The 20,868-nt window shown below is 35.9% G+C and overlaps 1 protein-coding gene across 7 annotated transcripts in view; it reads left to right on the top strand.

Moving 5' to 3' along the window:
* The window catches only part of RAD18 (RAD18 E3 ubiquitin protein ligase), a 103,872-nt gene that overhangs the window by 28,774 nt on the left and 54,230 nt on the right, over nt 1-20,868 (top strand). For all 7 annotated transcript variants that reach the window (XR_013994868.1, XM_081071953.1, XM_081071951.1 and 4 more), the window contains 5 exons: nt 72-409; nt 2,293-2,392; nt 6,778-6,962; nt 15,397-15,473; nt 16,760-16,820. Coding sequence is in view for 6 of the 7 variants with exons in the window: in XM_081071953.1 (XP_080928079.1) it covers nt 72-409; nt 2,293-2,392; nt 6,778-6,962; nt 15,397-15,473; nt 16,760-16,820 (761 nt within the window). In the remaining variant the exon portion in view is untranslated. The remainder of the gene's footprint in view (nt 1-71; nt 410-2,292; nt 2,393-6,777; nt 6,963-15,396; nt 15,474-16,759; nt 16,821-20,868) is intronic.

Raw genomic sequence — 20,868 nt, 5'->3', positions numbered from 1 at the left:
AACAGCTTATGTCAGTTAACTAATATGTAACTTGATATCTTAATTATCTGTTGTGTTTTTTGTTCTTCAAGGAATCATTTGTTGCAGTTTGCCTTAGAGCCGTCACCCATTTCTCCTGCTTCCTCTTCTTCAAAGAACCTTGCTGCCAAAGTACACACTCCTGTAGCCTTTAGACAGTCTTTAAAGCAAGGAAACAGGTTAATGGAGAATTTCTTGATCAGAGAAACTGGTAGTTCTACTTCAGAGTTGTTAATAAAAGAGAATGAAAGCAAATTCAGCCCTCAGAAAGATGTGAGCACTTCTGCAAAGACGAGAGAGACACCTTCTGTAGAAAAGACAGCTCCAGGCGTCGCAGATGCTAATGTGCTTGAGGTACCCTCCACATCAACTTTGAAACAAGTTACTAAAGGTAGGAAATTATTTTCACGTGTGTATTTTCTTATTTAATGGAAATCCTCTCATCCCCCTTGACATAAGAATACATAAGCTGCGTTTTTGAGTGGGGAGGAATTTGGGTAAGGACAAAGCAGATTTCACCTGTAACAGTCTCATAGATTGATGCAGGTAGTGCTTCAAGATATGTTTGTTTTCCTTCTTATAGACTAGGAGTTCAGGATGATTGCTGCAAAACTGAAACAATTCTAATTAGTTCATACTTTGAGCTTTTCATTTCCCCCCGTATCCTTCATATTAGCTCTAGTTTAATCTTAAAGAGCTCTTTGTATCGTATCGTACCCACTACCTGTATACTTCCAAGCTGTTCGGACTGGCAGTTACAGCCTAAGACAATTTGACCCGTACCCTGGCTGTCCGAACTTATTTTTCATCTTTTCCTCTCAAAAGTCCACTCCAGTAGCTAAGCTGATCTCCCCTCTATTCCTTGAATACACCCAGGGATTGGCAACCTACAAACTACAGGCCAAATTTGGCTTGTCACCTATTTTTGTAAGTACAGGTTCCCGGAACACAGCTACCCCCATTTGTTTACATGTTGTCATGGCTGCTTTCATGCCACATGGCAGAGTTGAGTAGCTGTGACAGAGACCATCTGGCCCACAAAGTCTCAAAGCTTGACTACCTGGCCCTTTACTAACAGTGTTTGCCGACCCGTGTTCTGCCTTTTAGACTATCTAGCTTCTAACCACTCTTTAGTTATGATAGATAATACTGATAGCTCACATCACTAAAATGTTACATTTGCTTTCTAAACTATCTGTGTACAATTTGCTTAGCTTTTTGATGAGTGGGTCAGCTTGTTTAGCCTTTTGTTTCATGTCTTTTGCTAGTGAAGTTCAGAGCACCTTTTAGGCACAGACTGTGGCTTAGATATTTTTGGTATATTCATAACACAGTGCAGGGCTATTAGTAGTTATTAAATTTAGATTGAAATTAGTTTATTAGTACTCAAGTGTTTAAATTTCATAAGGATGTGTGACTTTTACTTGCATTCCCTAGCACACCTTATCTTCGATAAGTATTAATTCACAGTTCTTATTGTTGTGTTTTTAGTTTGATAGTTAAATTTTTCCCCCTAGCAGAATCATTTTTTCAAATGAAATCTTATAACGAACCATAACAATAAAAAGGATAAAATAGGCTCTATTGCATTAGAAGTGGAGGGCCTAGGAATTGTGCTGCTCCACTTGAGCTCCCCCTTCGTCCTTGCCTGTTATCCATGGTGGCCTCTAGGCCCCCAGATACCTCCACAGATCCCCGCAACTCCCAGGAACAGTTTGAGAATGATTGCGTTTCCTAATTTTAACACTGCATTTGTAATTACAAATGAGAACTAAATTAACACATTTGTGACATTGATAAATTGAGCAGTAGTTGGCCCAAACCAATAAATGCTTTAATCCAGCCGCACCACTCCCACCCCCACCCCCTCTACCTTGCTCCCAGCCAAGTAGGCCTTACTCAAGTTGTTATGCTTGCTTTGGCACTGAACATGGGTGGATGGCTCCTAAGACTTGGGAAAACTTAAGATTAGTTTTGTAGTTTGGTCACACCTTGGTAGAAAGGACTTTTTCTAATAAACAACTTTCCAAACTTTGCAGTCTCGAGGACCAGGATTTGAATTAGGTGACTTCTCATAACTCAGTCATTGCCCAGTAACCAGTCTCCCACTCCTGTTGCCCTGAGGTGTCATTCTTTTTCTCTTCTGCTTTTCTAAGTGCATGTTAAGGTTGGAATTCTGTTTTTTATCGTAATTTCCAAAAGATGCCATGTCATATAATTTTTGTCCATTCGACAAACAATAAAGTCTCTCTTTCTTTTTTAAAAAAAATACAGTGGATTGTCCTGTTTGCGGGGTTAATGTTTCAGAACATCACATTAATAAGCACTTAGACAACTGTTTATCACGTGAAGAGAAGAAGGAAAGCCTCAGAAGGTAAGAAAGTCAAGCATAACCATTGAGCTACTTTAGCTAGATGCCTCTTGTGTTTTATAAATTTGAGACAAGAAAGTACAATATCCATTTTATCATAGTGACCAGTTGTGGGCGTCCCTCTCCCATTTGCTCTTTCCTTTAATCCTGTTAGTCAACTTCCCTTCCCTCTCCTGTTCTTTCCTCAGCTCCCACTTTGCCCAATATAATTAACTGTATTGAATTTAACTGCTAACCAAATTTGACTAAACAAGAAATTAGTGATTTCTTGTTTTAAAACTTGTTTTCTTCTCTTAGAAGTTTAAAACCTACCTTAAAGCCCCTGGGCCAAAGAAAGAGCAAGGTTAGACTCTGAGTATAGAACATATAAAATCTTTCTTTGGGTCTTAGGATGTTCAGAAATTAATTATTTTTAAATTTTAAATCAAGCTTTTTCAAAAACAATTTTTTTTTCTGAATTGGCAATTATATACATATGACATTAAAAGGTGCAGAAGGGTGTATATGAAATGGAATGTCCTCATCTCCCAGCCCCCAACCACCCGCGTGACATAACTAAGCTGTCAACTCAATATTTGCACCCAAACTTCTATTTTGCCTCACTTGTATATCAAAATCACAGTAATTAAAAAGTAGGCCACTATTGTTATTCATATAAGTTGTTTAGGAATGAAATGTTATTCAAAGTTCAATTACAAAATGTTAAGGAGTCAGTGGTTAATGACGATAATCAGGAAGCAGCAGCTGCACATGGGAGGAGTCGGGTGGGGAACGGAAGGAGAGAGATGAGATGGTAGTTTGGGGAAGGAGTAAGGGTCACGATCAAGGGAGATTTTAATTTTTAAAATAGTAATTGTTTAGGCCTTCAGTCTCTCTCCTTCTACTGCCTCCAGGGAGAGAGAAGATAATAGATGGAACAAGACAGGGAGCATAAGAGACGAAGAGTCCAGTAATGAAGTTGTTCCTGATGTGTAGAAAGAACCTTTCTGAAACAGGAGGGAAGGGGAAAGAATAGGTGATAATTCAGAGATCTGGAAAAGGAAAGGAGGAAAACTGATGAAATCAGTGGTATCTGGGAGGTGGGGATGAATAGAAGGATTGGCTTTTATGTTTGGTCTGTTTTGAAGGACTTGGAAGAGTATTTTCCAAAAACCATCATAATGAGGCAGGGCCTTTATTATTTTTTGTGATTAAAGTGGTGTCGCTTCATTTTTATGAGTGAATCTGGAGTGAATTCTGGTTCTAAGGGATAAACTCATGCTGTTATAACAAAAGCTAACATGTAAAGCACACTGATGCTTTATTAATTTAAGTGGGGTTATTATTATCTGACAGTTCTCATTGTCGTGTTTTTAGCTTGATAGGGAACATTTTCCTCCTAGCAAAACCTTTTTTTTCCCAAGTGAAATCTTACAGTGAAGCATAACATACAAAAAAGATGAAATTGGCCCTGCTGCATTGAAGTTGAGATGGAGGCCCCTAGGTTGTGCTGCCCACACGACCTCCCCACTCTCCCTTCCTTCCTGCTTTTTATCCGTTGTGGCCTATAGTCCCCGAGATATCTCCACTGATCTCTCTCTGCAACAAATCCCTGCAGAGTTTCATTGTACCACACTCCCTCCTAGTGGGTAAAATTGTCGATGAGAAGCTTAGAGTTTTTTAGGTTGCTTAGTTAGTTGAGTTTTGGAATAAATGAAACTGGATCATCCTGAGGGTTATTTCTCATAAGCCATGAGAATCTGAGGACCTGTATTTCTCTTTAGAAATGTTTCTTCCTAAAGGAAGTTGGGAATATAGAAGCCGAATGTTTTCTCCTTGGAGTAGGAATCAGCACTGATACCCTGATTGGACTACTCTTTTTGTAGATGCACCCTTCACATTTCTTCTAACACGTTTAACTGTCAATTTGTCCAAAGACATACTCGTTCATGAATAATTAAGTTCAAGTTCCAATGGTGGTTCCAGATCCTACTCCATGGAATGCTATGGTCCTGCCATTGCTCTGTTATACAACTTAGAAGCACTGCATATTCTATCTCTCTCTCTTAGGGAAAGATTAAACAAGTTAGTGTATTGAAGGCTCTGAGAAGCCCTACATTAAAGATAATTGTTGGATTTTCTTTAATCCAGTAATTCCTAAATTTATTTGATCCCAAAACCTTTTTGTCCTCATAACTCACATCTCACAAACTGAGTATTTGTGAAAATACACTTAGGAAAACATTGAGCCACATTTCTCTATAAAGAAGTTACATCCTGTTCCTGGTGTCTGGTCACTAAGAAGAGTGTCTGACATTTAAAAAATTTTCTCCATGATGTCCTAACAGGCCATTTCCTCTATGTGGATGACAGGCCTTAACCCATTCAATGTAGGTTCATATCAGAGTTGATTCAGAGAATACTCTTTCTTTGATGTCTTCAGATTCTGAGGACCCTTAAATGCATTACTGAGTTTCACTAAATCATGGAAGAAAGAGCAATGTCATTTTCATGTTTTGGGGGAACATTTATCAGGCTTCATATTTTTAAATTCTTGATAGAAATTGTTGATTTCTGCTGGTGCTTTTCATTGTAAATGGCAGTAACCAGTACAGTTTGCCATTAGAATTTCATAGTCATACATTTTTTATCACCTATCCTTGATAAAATGAATGTTTTAGATATATAGCCTTCATGAATTGTCCCTCACAATGTGCTTGTATAAACTACTGCATGTCTCAGCTCTGGCTACCTACTGTGATTTTATTTAGCCGTAATCTTATCAGTCTGTGGAGTTCAATGGGCTGTCTGTCATTCTATAAGAAGAACAATTTTCAGAAAAATGTAATCTGTTGAGGGTTTGCAGCTTTCTACAGTTAAGTAATTATCTCTGGCTTTTAGAATTGATAGAGTGTAAAAGAAATAATTTAGCCAGGGAATGGTACTGTTGGTTAACAGAGAAATGTCTGGATTTTTTTTCCAGTCTATTCAACTGTACTGTTTCTCTCAGTATGGTCTTTACGTTTGCATCAGACTTACCCTGTGGAACCTTGTTAATACAGATTTTAGGTCTCTATTTCAGGACAGAATCAGAGTTGGGGGATGGTGTGGACAAGTGACTGAGAATCTGCATTTCAAATAAGCTCTCCAAGTGGTTCTGAGATACACGAAAGTTTGGGTAGCATGGCCTTTTGTGAGCAGTTCTATGGAAGTCTTCTGTAATATCTTGTTTCTTTGGAAAAATCTATTGCTTTCAGGTTCTTACTAATTTTTACCTGAACCTTTGATATTTTCATTTTAGAATGATTATAATTTTAACGACTACCTTGACTATATATTTATTAAGCACCCAATTGCCATATACTCAGAGAACCACATTATAATCAGATTGAAACTCACAGAGGAGTTCCTGTTTATAAAATTTTCTCAAGTCATTGATACCCTTAGGCAACGTGACGTCCATTCCATTTTAACAAACTGGTATTTTGGAGGGAGTAGAAGAAAATCATTTAATAGGGCTTGGTTATATTTAAAATTGTAGCTTATGCCTATCAATGTATTAATTAGCGAATAGAATGAAGAGCCAGGTGGTGATTTTGCTAATACACTTTCTATAATGTCTTATATATTCGTTAATATAATCAATTGAAGTTGAAGAGAACAAACACTGTTGTGTTCTTTTGCTGTTGTTTTTAATTGTATTCTTTGAAGATGATGCCAGAAGAACGCCGTGTACCCATCAACTTTCTGAATTCTTTTTTCACTGGTGTTAATGAGTTGGGTAAAGCTAATCATCCCAACAGGTCTTCTTCTATTTCATCTAGTGCTTTGGCGAAGTGATTGTCTTGGGTTTGAGGGGGCAGTTTGTCTATGGATCAACTTTTTCTAACATAGAAAGCTATATATATATGATAATATTAGTAAGTCTATAGCGTGATACTCAGTTGTACTCCAATCATCTGAAATGACTGGCTTTTACAGAGATTTTGCAGGAAACCGTGGGCAAATTGTAGGAAAAGCATGCTTTAAAGAGGTAGAGAATTGAACAAATGTACCCCAGTGTGATTCTAAGTCAAGTTCTCGTAGCGTGTAGTCCACAAGCCTTCACAGCGAGCCCCAGGTCTGCGTCTTTAGGCCTGACCTCTTTCTGAGACCTCAGTTTCTCTAAGTTTTGGCTGCCACCGAGACCCCCCTATCTGAATGTCCCACTGGCACCTCGCATAGATCATGTTGAACGCTGTTGACTTCATTTGCAAATTTCATCTTTCTCTTTCCCATTTGTATATTGATGATTCTATTGTTCTCCCAGTCACCCTGGTATTGCATCAGAAGGTAAATTACTGTTTTACATGAAAAGCATTTGATAATTCATAATAACCTTCAGTGATCTCTTTTTCCCCCCTTTTCAGTTCTGTTCACAAAAGGAAGCCGCTGCCCAAAACTGTATATAACTTGCTCTCAGATCGCGATTTAAAGAAAAAGCTAAAACAGCACGGATTATCTATTCAAGGAAATAAACAACAGCTCATTAAAAGGCACCAAGAATTTGTACATATGTACAATGCCCAGTGCGATGCTTTACATCCTAAATCAGGTAAAGTAATAAAACAGTGAGTTACGCTTGTCTTCTGGATAAAGCAGTTTTGTGTAGCTCAGGGATTATAAACCATAGAAAAAATTTTTTTAATAAATACATTTTTGATAATACATGCAAATGTATTCCTTTAAGTAGTACCTAGAGTATACTCTGATAAGCCAGCTTTTCTCTCAGCCAGTCTCTCCGTCCCCATTCCCTTCTCAGAAGCAATTACTGCTGCCAGTTTCTTTCTTATGTGTCTTTCCAGAGATAGTGTGGGATGAAGAATTGATCTAGAGCCTGGCTTATTATCCCAGTTTTGTAGTTCTATGACTGGGTGACTTTGGGCCAGTTCCTTATTATCTCAGTTTTCTCATCCATAAAATAAGGGTTATTTTATGTCTCTCAAAACTACTACTCAAAATACTACTTCATAGTGTTTTTGAGAGGCATAAATGACAAAATGCATGTAAAGTGCTGAGCACAATACCTTAGTTAGCAAATAGTTAGCATTCAGTAAATGTTACCATTATGATTATTGTATACAAACACATGTCCTTGATCATTACTTTATAAATTTAGTATTTTATAGTCATATGCCGCATAACGACGTTTCAGCCAACAATGGATTGCAGATAGGACAGTGGTCCCATAAGATCATAATGGAGGTGAAAAGTTTCTGTTGCCTAGTGATGTCCTTGTTGTGAAGTTGTAGTACAGCGTACTACACACATACTTGCCGTTGTGTTACAGTTGCCTAGAGTATTTAGTACAGTAACACGCTTTATAGGCTTGGAGCCTAGGAGCAATAGGCTATATGTATACCGTATAGCCCAGGTGTACAGTAGGCTGTATCGTCGAGGTTTGGGTGAGTGCACTCTGATGTTCACACAGTGACAAAATCACCTAACAGCGCATTTCTCAGAACGTATCCCTAGTGTTAAGCAGCATAGCACACGACTACACATTGTTTAATGATTTGTCCTTTTCATTCAACCACACACATATTTTAGTGTTCCTTCAATGATTAGCACACATAGAATTGCCTAATATTTAAAAAATGAGAGCATAATATGCAAACAGAAAAATACACAACTTATAAGTATTGTTTGGAGAATTATCACTAAATAAATTTTACAAAGGGAAGATGTCTTTGTAACCACTGCTCAGATCACCACCAGCATCCCAGAAGCCCCTGTCCTCCCACCACCTAGTCATTACTGCCTGCCTTCTCACAGGTGACCGCTGTCTTGACTTCTAACACTATATTTATTTTGCCTATTTTTGTCTATACTTGATCTTTATATAAATGGAATAATAAATAGCTTATGTATTCTTTTGAGTCTGGCTTTATTTGTACAATGTTATGTTTATAAGATTATCCATGTTTTTGGGTACAGTTGTGATTTTTTCATTTTTGTTGCTATAGAGTATTTGAATGTATAAATATATCTCACTGTTCATTCAATGGTTGATGGACATCTGGATTTTTCCACTGTCTCTTCTTAAGAATTATGCTGCTATGTATAATATTTTGCGTATCTCTTTGTGTACATAGGCACACACATTTTTTGGGTATATATGTATACACCTAGGAGTGGAATTGTTCTGTTATCTTTTGCAGATGTTCAGCTTTCATGGATACAGCCAGAAGCTCAAAACTATTGTACACTCTCAGCAGGAGGATCTGAGAGTTCCAGTTTTTCAACATCCTTGACAACATTAGTGTAGTCAGTTTTTCAGTTTGGCTGTTCTAGTGGATCCATGGTAGTAGTCGTTGTGGTTTTAATTTGCATTTCCCAAATGATTCAAAATGTTCAGCACATTTTTATATGCTTATTGGCCATCTGGATATCCTCTTGGGTAAAATACCCATTTAAGTCTTATGCCCCATTTTCTATGCTGTGGATCTATGTTTTTCTTATTTGTACATGAAATTTTCTGGATACAAATCTTGTAGTATGTATGTATATTTAATCCCATCTTTCATTTCACCTTTTCACTCTCTTAATGGCTTCATTTGAGAAGTTCTTAAGTGCCTCTCTGCGCAGGCCCTTTAAGAGAAACACCTAGGATTCTACTTGCCCTCCTTCTCACTCAGCCATAATTTCTGTGCTGGTTTTCACAGCCAGAAGTTACGGGACTTCTCTACCCAGCACTGGAACCCTGTTCTGGGGAGCCTGGTGTGAGGCTAGTACCCTGCGCTCCTCTAGGGACCTCCGCTGCTGAGATAGCCTTCCTGATTTTTAACCGCCTCGTGGGTGTGCAACCCGCCGGTTCCTTGTCCTGCCTCTCCTGTCTCCTGTTCTCAATGTGGTTTTTCCTGTGTATCCTTCGTTATAGGACTTCTGTTCAGCCTGACTGCAGGTGGTTCTTAATGATGGTTCTGTGGTTTAGTTGTAATTTTGGTACGGTCTGGGAGGAGGTGAGCAGTGTGTATGTATTCTACCATCTTCACTGGAAGCCTCACTTTGTGTCCATTTTAAAAATTGAGGTATAATTTACTTACAATGTAACTCATTCTTTTAAAGTGTACCGTTTAATGAGTTTGACAAATGTGTATATAGCCATTTACCCATCACTTCAGTCAATATATAGAACATTTTATTCACCCCCAAAAGTTCCTCAGCCTCTTAGTAGTCAATTTCCTCCCCCTTCCTCTAAAGCCCTGGGAAATACTGATATCTTTTATGTCCCTAAAATTTGGCCTTTTCCAAAATGCCAGATAAATAGAGTTATACAAACTGTACAGCATGTTGTCTTTTCTCTGGCTTCTTACAATTAGCACAAAATTTTTGAGATTTGTCCGTGTTGCTGCATTTATTAGTAGTTCATTCTTTTTTATTGTTGAGCAGTGTGCCACTGTATGGCTGGCTGTACTACAGTTTGTGTATCCATTCACACATTAATGGATAAGTGGACTGTCTCCAATTTTTGACTATTATGGATAAAGCTGCTCTGAACATGGACTTAACAGATTTTTGCGTAGCCATATGTTTTCATTTCTCTTGGGTAAATACCCAGGAGTAGAATTGCTGGGTCATATGTTCAGTGTATGCTTAAAAATACCAGAAATTGCCAAACTTTTTCAAATGGCTACACCATTTTGCATTCTGTGAGAGGTCCATTTGCTCTGTTCGGCCTCTAACTTGTTTTTAGGATTGAGTGGCAGCTTTCAAGTTCTTTATAAGCAGAGCTGGAAACTGGAAGTCATTTTATTTCAATGAAATACAGTCTGGGGCCTTTTATGACTGTTCTTTCACTTAACGTGTTTTCAAGGTTTATCCATGGTCAGTACCTCATTCCTTTTTATTGCTGAATAATATTCCATTGTATGCATATGCTGCATTTTTGGCCCATTCATCATTTGATTGACATCTGGGAATTTTCCACTTTCTGGCTGTTACGAATAATACTGCTAGGAACATCATGTACATGTTTTTGTGTGAACATGTTTTCATTTCTTGTGGATATGTACCCAGGAGTGGAATTGCTGGGTCAACTGGTAACTCTATTTGAACATTTTGAGGAATTGCCAGACTGTTTTGCAATGTGGCTGCAGCATTTTATATCCCACTAGTAGTAAGTATATGAGAGTTCCAGTTTCTCCACATTGTTGCCAGTGCTTGTTATTTTGTCTTTTCTGTAATAGCCATCCTAGTAGTGGGTGTGAAGTGGTGAGTCATTGTAGTTTTGCTTTACATTGATGGATTTTTTTGAGTATTCAACCCACTATTCATCTTTAGCAAGTAATGAATACATTTTATATAAGTTGATGAATTTTTTTTTTAAATAACATTCTTTCGTTAGCCTTGTAATGTCTGTGGGATCTGTGGTGATGTCCTTTCACTTTTGATATTTGAAATGTGTCTTCTTTCTTTTTTTTGAGATTGGTTTCCTACAGGTTATCAATTTTACTGCTCCACCCCCGCCCCCCCCCCCAAAAAAAAAGAACCAGCTTTCAGTTTCATTGATTTTTTTTTGGTCTGTTTTGTGTTTCATTGAACTTCATTTTTATTCTTTTTGTATTTCATTGAATTCCACTTTTATCCTTGTTATTTCTTACCTACTTTCTTTTAGGTTTAATTTGGTCTTTTTTGTAGCTTCTTATGGTGGAAGCTTAGGTAATTAATTTCAGATTGTTCTTTTAATGTATTTTAAACTACAGATTTTCCTCTAAGTAACTGTTTTACCTTCATCCATAAATGTTGATGTGTTGTATTTTTTCTTTTTCATTCAGTTGAATTATTTTCTAATTTTTATTGTGATTTCTTCTTTGACCATGGGTTATTTAGAAGTGTTTTCAATTTCCAAATATTTGGATATTTCCCAGAGATCTTTTTACTATTCATTTCTAATTTGATTCCATTGTACCAATTCTGTATGAGTCCATACCTTTTACATTTAGTGAGACTTGTTTTATAACTTAGCATCAGGTCTTCCTTGGTGATTGTTCCATAAGCAGCTGGAAATTCTGCAGTTTTTGTTTGATCTATAAATGTTAGTTATGTAAAGTTGCTTGATAGTATACTCAAGTCTTCCATATCCTTACTGATTCTCTGTTTACTGTTCTATCAGTTTCTGAGAGGATTATTGAAATAGCCAAGTATGTTTATAAATTTTTCCTTTCAATATTTTTAGTTTTCCTTACATTTTGAATCTTAGTAATTAGGTGTATGTGCATTTAGTATTATTGTGTCTTCTTGACAAGTTAACCTATTTATTATTATGAAATATTTGTCTCTGTCCCTGATAATATTCCTTATCTGGAAATCTACTTTATCTGATATGAATATAGCCACTTTATCTTAGTTCATTCTTTTTCTTTAAACCTATTGTGTCATATTTACACTGTGGGGATTTTTTGTAAGCAGTATATGGTTTAGATTTGCTTTTTAAATTGAATCTGACAAGATATACGATTAAATTGTAGGGTTTAAACCATTTTCATTTTATTTAATCTCTTTAGTTGGGTTTAAGTGTGCCATATTGCTCTTTGTTTTCTATTTACGCTGTCCTTTGTTTTTTGTTTCCGTTCTCATTTTCTTTTTGATTAGTTTTTAGTTTTCTGTTTTATCTCCAGTATTGGCTTATTAGCTATACCTCTGTTTATTTTGATGATTATTCTAGAGTTTGCCATGTGTATCTTAAACTTATTGCAGCCTTAAAATAATATGCTACATGTATAATGTAAGGATCTTATAACTCTCATCCTTTGTTTTGTTATTGTCATAGATTTTTCTTCTATATGTATTATAAACTCCATAATATCTTGTTACCATTTTTGCTTTAAACTGTCAGTTTTGTTTTCTTTCTAAATTTTTTATTTGGGAATGTTGGGCAACAGTGTGTTTCTCCAGGGCCCATCAGCTCCAAGTCGTTGTCCTTCAATCTAGTTGTGGAGGGCGCAGCTCACTGGCCCATGTGGGAATCGAACCAGCCACCTTGTTGTTCAGAGCTTGCGCTCTAACCAACTGAGCCATCTGGCCACCCCCAGTTTTCTTTTAAATAAAATAAAAAATGAAAAACTGTACATGCCTACATATATACGATTTATTGTATTCTTCATTTCTTTGCTAAGATCCATCTGATGTCATTTTCTTTTGGCCTGAAAAAGTTTAATATTTCTGGTAGTACAGATGTACTGTTGAGACAAATTCTCTCGGGTTTTCTCTGAAAAAGTCTTAATTTTGCATTCTTTTTAAAAAACTTTACTTGAAAATAATTTTGAACTTAAGGGAAAGTTGAAATACTGTCATAAAGAACATACACATCTCCTTTATACAGATTTACCAATTAGGATTTGACCCATTTTCTTTATGAATTACTGTTTCTCTCTATGAATGTATACGTGTTTGTGTGTGTCCGTCTCTATACACAGTTTTTCTTAAACCATCTAAGTTGTATCATCTTGATTCCTTACCCCTAAATACTTTCTTTAGAAAAAGGATATTCTCTTTTATTGCCACAGTATAGGTATCAATTTCAGTAAATTCAACTTTGTTACAGTACTGGAATCATCTCTTGCAGTTTTAACGGTGGACTCAATAATGGCTTTTATAGATTTTCCCCTCCTGTACATATATGGCCCAGCTTTGGATCACGTACTGCGTTTAGTTCTCATATCTTTTCAATCTGGAACAGTTCCTAAGCCTCTTTGTCTTTATGGCATAGGCATTTTAAAAGAATAGTTGTTGTTTTTTTCCTAGATAGAACGTTTCTCACTTTGACTTTGTCTCAAGTTTTCCGGTTGTGCCTTCCCAGACAGAATACTGTATAAGTGATGTTTTGCCCTTCTCAGTATATCAGTCACATCCAGAGGTATTTGACATCTTTGTGCCTCTCATATGTGATGACGGGTTTGATCACCCTGTCAGTTTCTCCGTTGTGTAATTTCCCCACTTGCTACTAATAACAAATCTGTAGAGAAACACTTGAAGACCATGTAAATACCGTGTACCTCATTAAAATTTCACTCCCTATTTAGTATTTGATAATTTTGTCTGAACTAATATTTTCTGTGATAGTTGCAAAATGATGATTTTCCAACTTCAGCACTCCGTCCACATTTGCCAGTTGCCACTTGCCATGATTCTGAAAACAAGAACCCTCCCTTGCTTTTTGTTTTTGTCTGTTATCAATGTAGATTCACAGATTTATAACTTATTCCCACCCCTAATTATTTTTGTGTTTATGTTTTTCCAGATTCGACTAGTGGGAGCTGCTTTATGCTGATTCTTTTTCCTTGTGACATGCCCCTATTATTTATTATCGTTATTTACCTTTTCCTTATGTTTAGCATATAGCAAGATAGTGCAGGCTCATCTTGTCCTTCTTTGTCCCAGTCCTGGAATCCACCTTGAGGAACTTTGCTTCTTTTTGAGGGGAAACCAAGATATGGTGCCTTTGCTTCAACCTCTTTTAGCAGATGGAGTTCAGGAATATTAGCAAACATAAACATATGTATACATGGATATATATATATATATGTATATATACACACACACACATATGTGTGGTGCATGCATACTACATATGTAATTCACATGTAAGTCCATTTACATTTATATAAACTATAAATCATGAAAACATATCAATACCTCTACCTTCAGATCCAACCCCATAGGGTTCTTCATTAACTTTCTCTATTCCATATATGTATTTCTCTTTTTTCCATAGCATCCCAGTAGCATCAGCACATTTACTAATTAGTTCAAGTCTATAATACGTCAAAAATACTTTCAGAATTGCTCCATCTATACTACTATACCACTGCAAAACAGACCTGCTTATAAGAGAATTCGGGATTGATTTTAGTCCTCTCTACCCAGCCTTCCCGCTTCCCTCCCCCTTGTGCTGTACTGAGGGTATATAGTCAAATATTGTGTTCACAAGTTCCTTTTTTTCTTCCTTCATTGTGGTTATTTATTTGAAATGCAGTGGGGTTAATTTGTTTTACTTTCCAATTTTTGTCATGTAGTAACCCCCCTTTTAAGTGCAATAATAGCTTAAATGTAACATTTATACTTAAAAATCTTTTTATCATGGACCTACTGCTGTCATAAAAGTATTACATACAGAAGCAGTTTTGTTTTCTTTTGTTTCAAGAGTGTTCCTAATTGCTTTTTGAAGCATATTTATTATGGTAACTTTAATATTCTTATCTGAGTCGTCTCACTGTTGTCTTTTCTCATTCAAGTTGTGATTTTCCTGCTTCTTACTATGACAAGTATTTTTATTGTATCCTGGACATTTTGAGTATAATATTATGAGATTCTAGATTGTATTTTGAAGCAAATTCCAGACATAGTATCTTTTTGTGTATAAATGTATGTAAGGGATTGTCGATTTTCTATGCCATATGTTTTTCAGTTTTAATATGTTGACTTTGGAGGCAGAAAGATAGCATTTGCAAATTCCATGCTATTTGCATTCAGAGGCATTTATGTATGTGATAGGATGTATTCCAGATCTTTGATGTTTGTGATTGGTAACTACACTTACTAACAAAAGTTCTGGAGGCAAGGCTATTTTCCCACTGGTATTTATAGACCTCTGTCTTTCCTTGAAAAGTAGCCTGTTTTACCACATTCAGTATATTGGATTTTGAGTGGATATCCCCTAAGAATTGAATTCACACTAACAAATGAATTTTCATATTCCATTGAGACTACTGTTTATACCTATATACTTAAAGGAAAGAGCACAGTGACTTTACTTTTCTGGTTACATTTTAAACTGTGTGTGTAAGAAAGTTGTGTTTTAACTCTGTTATTGTTTTTAACCTTTTATTTTGAAACAATAAACTTTAGACTTATAGAAAAATAATAAAAATGGGACCAGGAGTTCACATATACCCATCACCCATTTTTATTGTCAACAACTTCTATAACCATCGTACAAGGAATAAAACCATGTAATTAACATTGGCTATATGTCTTTATTTTAACAGCTGCTGAAATAGTTCAAGAAATTGAAAATTTGGAGAAGACCAGGATGCGTCTTGAAGCTAGTAAACTCAATGAAAATGTATGTTATAGTCTTTTTAAGTATATGGGTAGAAATAAAAGTTGAATACCCTATTAAAATTAAAGCAAGCCGGTATTAAATCTGTTCAGTGGGAAATGTACTAGAATACATTTCCATTTAATGTATTGTGATTTACTTGCAGCTCATTTTTAGCACAAAATTCTGTCATATTTAGCAGTCTTCTAGAACAGAATGCAATCGAAAGTAGAGTTTATTAATAAGTTATAGTCTTGTAAAAAAAGCATATGCCAATATATCAAGTAGCCTTGATATTGAACCTTTTCTCTGCTGGTTGCATTTGATAATCTATTTAACCTCTGTGGTTCTTGCCATCTTCCTCTGTAAAATTGAGAAGTTGAACTCAGTGATCTCTAAGATCCCCTTTTAGCTCTGGCATTCTGCAATTCTATGATTATACTCATCAAGAAATTAAGTAATTGTACGAGTTTATGAGGAGTGAGTATCTGTTGAGCTTGTTGAGGGAATCAGAGACCTAAAATTCCTCACTATTACCTTCCTCTAGCTTGATGGTCCAAAACTTGAGAAAAGGGTACCAAAGAAGAAAATAGTCATTGTGTCCTAAGACACAGGAGGAAGTGTTTTGGACTCTCCCAAGTATAGTTTTTTCTTCTTCTTTCTTTCTATTTGATTGGTAATGGGTTTGTAAGGAAAGCAATGACTTTAAAGAAGGAAATAAGTTTAAAATAGTAGAAAAAAATGAAATGTTCATTGACTTTATTACCTGTGTGCTAACTGTAAGATGGAGACTAATGAATCATATAAGATTTCTGATCTTTTAAATCTGATTTTAAAAAGTGGAACTAGAAATTATACATAGGTCTTGTGTTATTGCATTTTCGCTGTATATTACATTTCTTACAGACTTGGGGAAAAAGAAGGTAAACAAGAAGATCTGCCTTATTGATGATCTTCTAAATGTCCACAGTCTTGGAGTTTAAAGTGTTACCTGTTGTATTAATGCATGTGAAAAATTAAATGTTGAAAATAGGAAATTTAATTGATTGTTGTATTAATACTTCATATTTTCTAATGGAATCAGTGTTGGCAATTTTCTACTGATGAGAAATAAGTAGTGAGTATAATGTATACTAATTATGATATTCAAGGGAAGTACACAGGAGTTATTTTTCCTAAGTCTATATAAAACAGATATGAGAAATGATTTTCCTCTATTTTAACCATCCACATGTGAAATTTGAAAGTTTATAGTACCGATTTCTATTTTTGTTACTGAGTTTCTAATTAAGAATTTTTGGACGTTTTAGGTAATGGTTTTTACGAAGGACCAAACAGAAAAGGAAATAGATGAAATTCATAGTAATTATCGTAAGTAGTGCGATGTTGTCTTTATTTGCAAAGAATTTGGGTTACAGTTTTTTGCACCTTAAGTAAATTTTTAAAATAAAGTTTTTACATTAATGTTTAATACAGACTTGTGTTAGTTATTTAAGAGACTGAATTTTAGTTGTTTATTTAGACATTGACCTTTTTTTATAAGTCTGTGTGCCTACTTTTGGATTTGTGACTGACATTCTACTTTGAGCTTATCACTAAGCACTTTGCAAATATTAATTAGTTGCTTTCAAAGCATCTCTGTGAGAAGATAATGGGATTAAAATGGAAACATTGCTGACTTCCCATCCTCTCCTCAGGCCACTCAATGCAATGGCAGTTCTTCTGTAAAGAATTTCAGCATTTTTTCATAGCTTGCAAATTTGTGCCAAAAATAGTTTTCATTTTGTTAGTCATTACCATCTTTTCACCTTTATCACTTCCTTTTCCTTAAGTGGCCTTTGTATATCTCTTTCCTAGGGCCAGCACTTCACTGTTTGTCTGGTAGAAAGCTGTTATTCGTTGTTTGTTTAATTTGTTTTTAGTTTATTTTAGTTTAAATTTAAATGTAAATGCCTGGGAAACAGTAGATAGTTAATAAATGTTTGTTGAACGAGTAGCCCATACATAATGTGTTTTAGTGGTGCTAAGAGAATTTTGTTTTTTCAGTTCCTAAGCTTTGAAGGTGCAGATTCAGCAATGGTCTGTTTGAGGAGGGAGGATGAAGTACCTAGGCACTAAATGTAAGTGTGATGGCCAGTGCCTTACTAGATTAGGAAAAGGAGCCGAGAGATTCACGGACCGTAGGCGGAATGACAAAAGTCACAACTCTGTTCGTAGAAACATGAATATGGTGTGGTTCTTTTTGATCTACTTTTGGGAAGCCAAAGAGATTTTTGTGAGACAGGAGATAGGGGACATCAAATGGTCACGGAATTGGTAAAGCTGAGGCCTGTAATAAAAGGAAACCAGAAAATCTGCATGGAGAAAAAGTAATTTAAATCACCAAAAAGATGGTATCTCACAATTATGCCACACTAAGGAAAAAGTGGATTAGATACAGGCAAGAAAATACACAAATATCTGTTGCCCACCATTTAAATATCCTAAAAAAGCTTAACTTTACTAAATAGGTCATGTTAAATTAATTAGTCCTAAAATAAACTTCAGTTTATCCTTAAAAAAGAAAAAAAAAAGCCTTTCAGGCACTTCCTAAAGCTTAAGTGCTTAGTCTGCATTATAGTTTAGTTATACATTTTGATTACTGTTGGTCTCCAAATATAGTATTGATATCTCTTCTTTTAAATATTTTTATTAATGTTTTACATGCACGCTATTTTTAAAAATCACATAATTCTATAAGGCTTATTATAAAAAAACAAAAATCTCCTACCTCCGCCATCAACCTGTTTGCATTCCCATTCCCTGGAGGTAACAACTTCAGGCCTTTTGGCTTTTGTTTTGGTGATTTCTTTCATTTTTATGAAAAGATTGTTCTTCCTGTTATTTCATGAAGTGTTTCCGTTTTTCATGTTAACTATTGATTGACGTCCTAATATGAAAAATGAAGATTTAGTTCTTTTATACATCCTGATTCCTCTTTGCATCCCTCCCATACTCTGATTATTGTCATAATTTTTTGTGAGTTTAATATTAGGTTAGATACATTGTTTATAGTTTGAACCAGGCAACATAAATATTAATGGTTTTGAACGGTAGCAGAATATGCTGCTCCCAAAATATGCTACTGTGACATAAGTATTACTTACTCTCAGCTGAAGGCAATTGAGAAGAAGCAGACATTTTTTAAAAAGCTCTGTGCCTTCCTCCTATTTGCCTAAAAGCAGGACATAAATTTACAAAGCTGTCTGTCCTTTCTTCCCTCTATCCCTAGAGATGTTAGTCTTCGTATCAGTGGAGGAGGCACTAACTAAAACCTGTGTAACACACCTTACTCTAGTTTATCTTGTCTTTCCAAGTCATCTGCCTAACTAACCTTTCACACACCTTTCTTTTCTTTTCCTTTCTTTTTTTCCTTCCTTCCTTCCTTCCTTCCTTCCTTCCTTCCTTCCTTCCTTCCTTCCTTCCTTCCTTCCTTCCTTCCTTCCTTCCTTCTTTCTTTCATTTTTTATTTATTTATTTTTTTTATCTACCTGAAGGTGGTATGTAAGCCAGTGTACTAAGCCACCTCTAAGAGTTACTCATTTTTCTCTGGGTATCTTCCATGTATACATAAGGTGTACATGTTAATAAATTTCTGTTTGTTTTTCTCTCGTTAATCTGTCTTTTGTTATAGGGGCGCCAGAAAAGAACTAAGAAGGTTGGAGGGAAAATTATTTTTTCCTCCCCTATAGTTATAATGCCAGTCAGGAAAGCATTCTGTTTTTCCTATAATTAATAATTTTATTTGCTTAGTTTTCTATTTATCTAGTATTAATTTATCTCTAAACTTTCCACCAGAAATGTAAATCACTTTCTAATACATTTAAACACATTGATTGTTTATCAACCAATTATTTTCTCAGGAACATCTTGCCTAAAGCAGCCCCCAGCCTTTCTTATGGTTGTCCTATTCCATTCTACTCTGGTTGCTCTTTAAACCTTTTCCATGGCTGCTCTCCTGGAATTTCCTTTCGCCAACCTTCTGGGTATCGTGCTCTCCTCCTTCCCGTGTCAGTTCACTTATTTCATCATCCAAATCTACCTCTTCTCTTTCCTGGTTTTGGTGGAATATGTTTTTCAGGAGACTCTCTGAGGAAAAGGGTATATGGAAGAAAATTTGAGACCATACATAACTGGAAATAACACCTTTGCTATTGCTTGATTATTTGACTAAGTGTATAATTTTACTTTGTAAAGATTTTTCCCTCCAAATTTTGAAGGTTTTTTTTTTTCACTCTCTTCTACTTTCCAGCATTATTGTCATTAATTATCTTGCCATTCTGTTTTTTGTCCTTCATATATAACGTTTTTCCCTTTTCTGACCTACCCATGTTCAGTTTATTATGTTTTGTCAATCTCTGTCTTCTAAGTATCTTCTGATTTCATGTATTTCTTCTTCTGTCTCTGTCACTATTCTCATCACAATTGCTTCCTAACCAGTCATCATTCCCCATCTATTCTTTACCCACTTGATTCATTAATCCTCGGAAGCCAGCCTGTCTTTCGAACAGTGTTGCATTTTCTGATCATGCTATTCATATTCATGCTTGCTGCCTTCCCGCCATTGTCAAAAACTTTCCAGTGGCTTTTCAGTACATGAAATCTATCATTTTCTATATCCGGACTTGCCTCCTTCTAGCCAAATCTCTTTCCCTTACTGCTTATGTTCTGAACACTCCGGTTATCTTTTTTTTTTTTTTTTTTTTATTTTTGTTGAGAGCCCACTGGCCCATGTGGGAATCGAACCCGCAGCTTTCGGAGTTAGGAGCACGGAGCTCTAACAGCCTGCGCCACCGGGCCGGCCCCGGTTATCTTTGTTCCTTTATCAGGTTCTTTGCTGCCTCAGGGCCTTTGTTACCCTCTTCTCTCTCTTTGTCTGGAATTGTCTCCTGTACATTGCCTCTGTGGCCCTGTCTACTTTACTAAGTCTTAAATCAGCTTTTCAGTTTCCGTGGGAAACCCTCTGTGATCTCCCAGACAGTAAGGTTTCCCTTTTATATACTTACATCATCTTGTGCTTTTTCATTCAGTATGAGTTTTTTGAGTACTAATATGTGTCAGACACTTTCTGGGTGTTGGGGATACCCAGAAATGAATGAAGGGAATGAATGAAGGAATGAACAAGACAAACTATAAAGTCCACCCTCTTGGAGTTTATATTCTACTAGTGTTTTAGAAAGGGATAAATGAAAAAGATGAAAAACAAAACAAGGAAGGGTATAAGAAAGTTTTTTGATAGGTTGGCCACAACAGTTACTAATTGTGTGATTAATTTCTAATTAATTCCTAATTGTGTGTTTTAGTTTGCTAGAGCTTCCATAACGAAGTACCACAGATTGGGAGGCTTAAACAACAGGAATTTATTGTCTCACAATTCTGG

Source organism: Rhinolophus hipposideros (assembly GCF_964194185.1).
Source record: "Rhinolophus hipposideros genome assembly, chromosome: 14".
Classification (NCBI taxonomy): Eukaryota; Metazoa; Chordata; class Mammalia; order Chiroptera; family Rhinolophidae; genus Rhinolophus; species Rhinolophus hipposideros.
The sequence above is the reverse complement of the archived record's forward strand: the minus strand, read 5'-3'. Positions and strand labels throughout refer to the sequence as shown.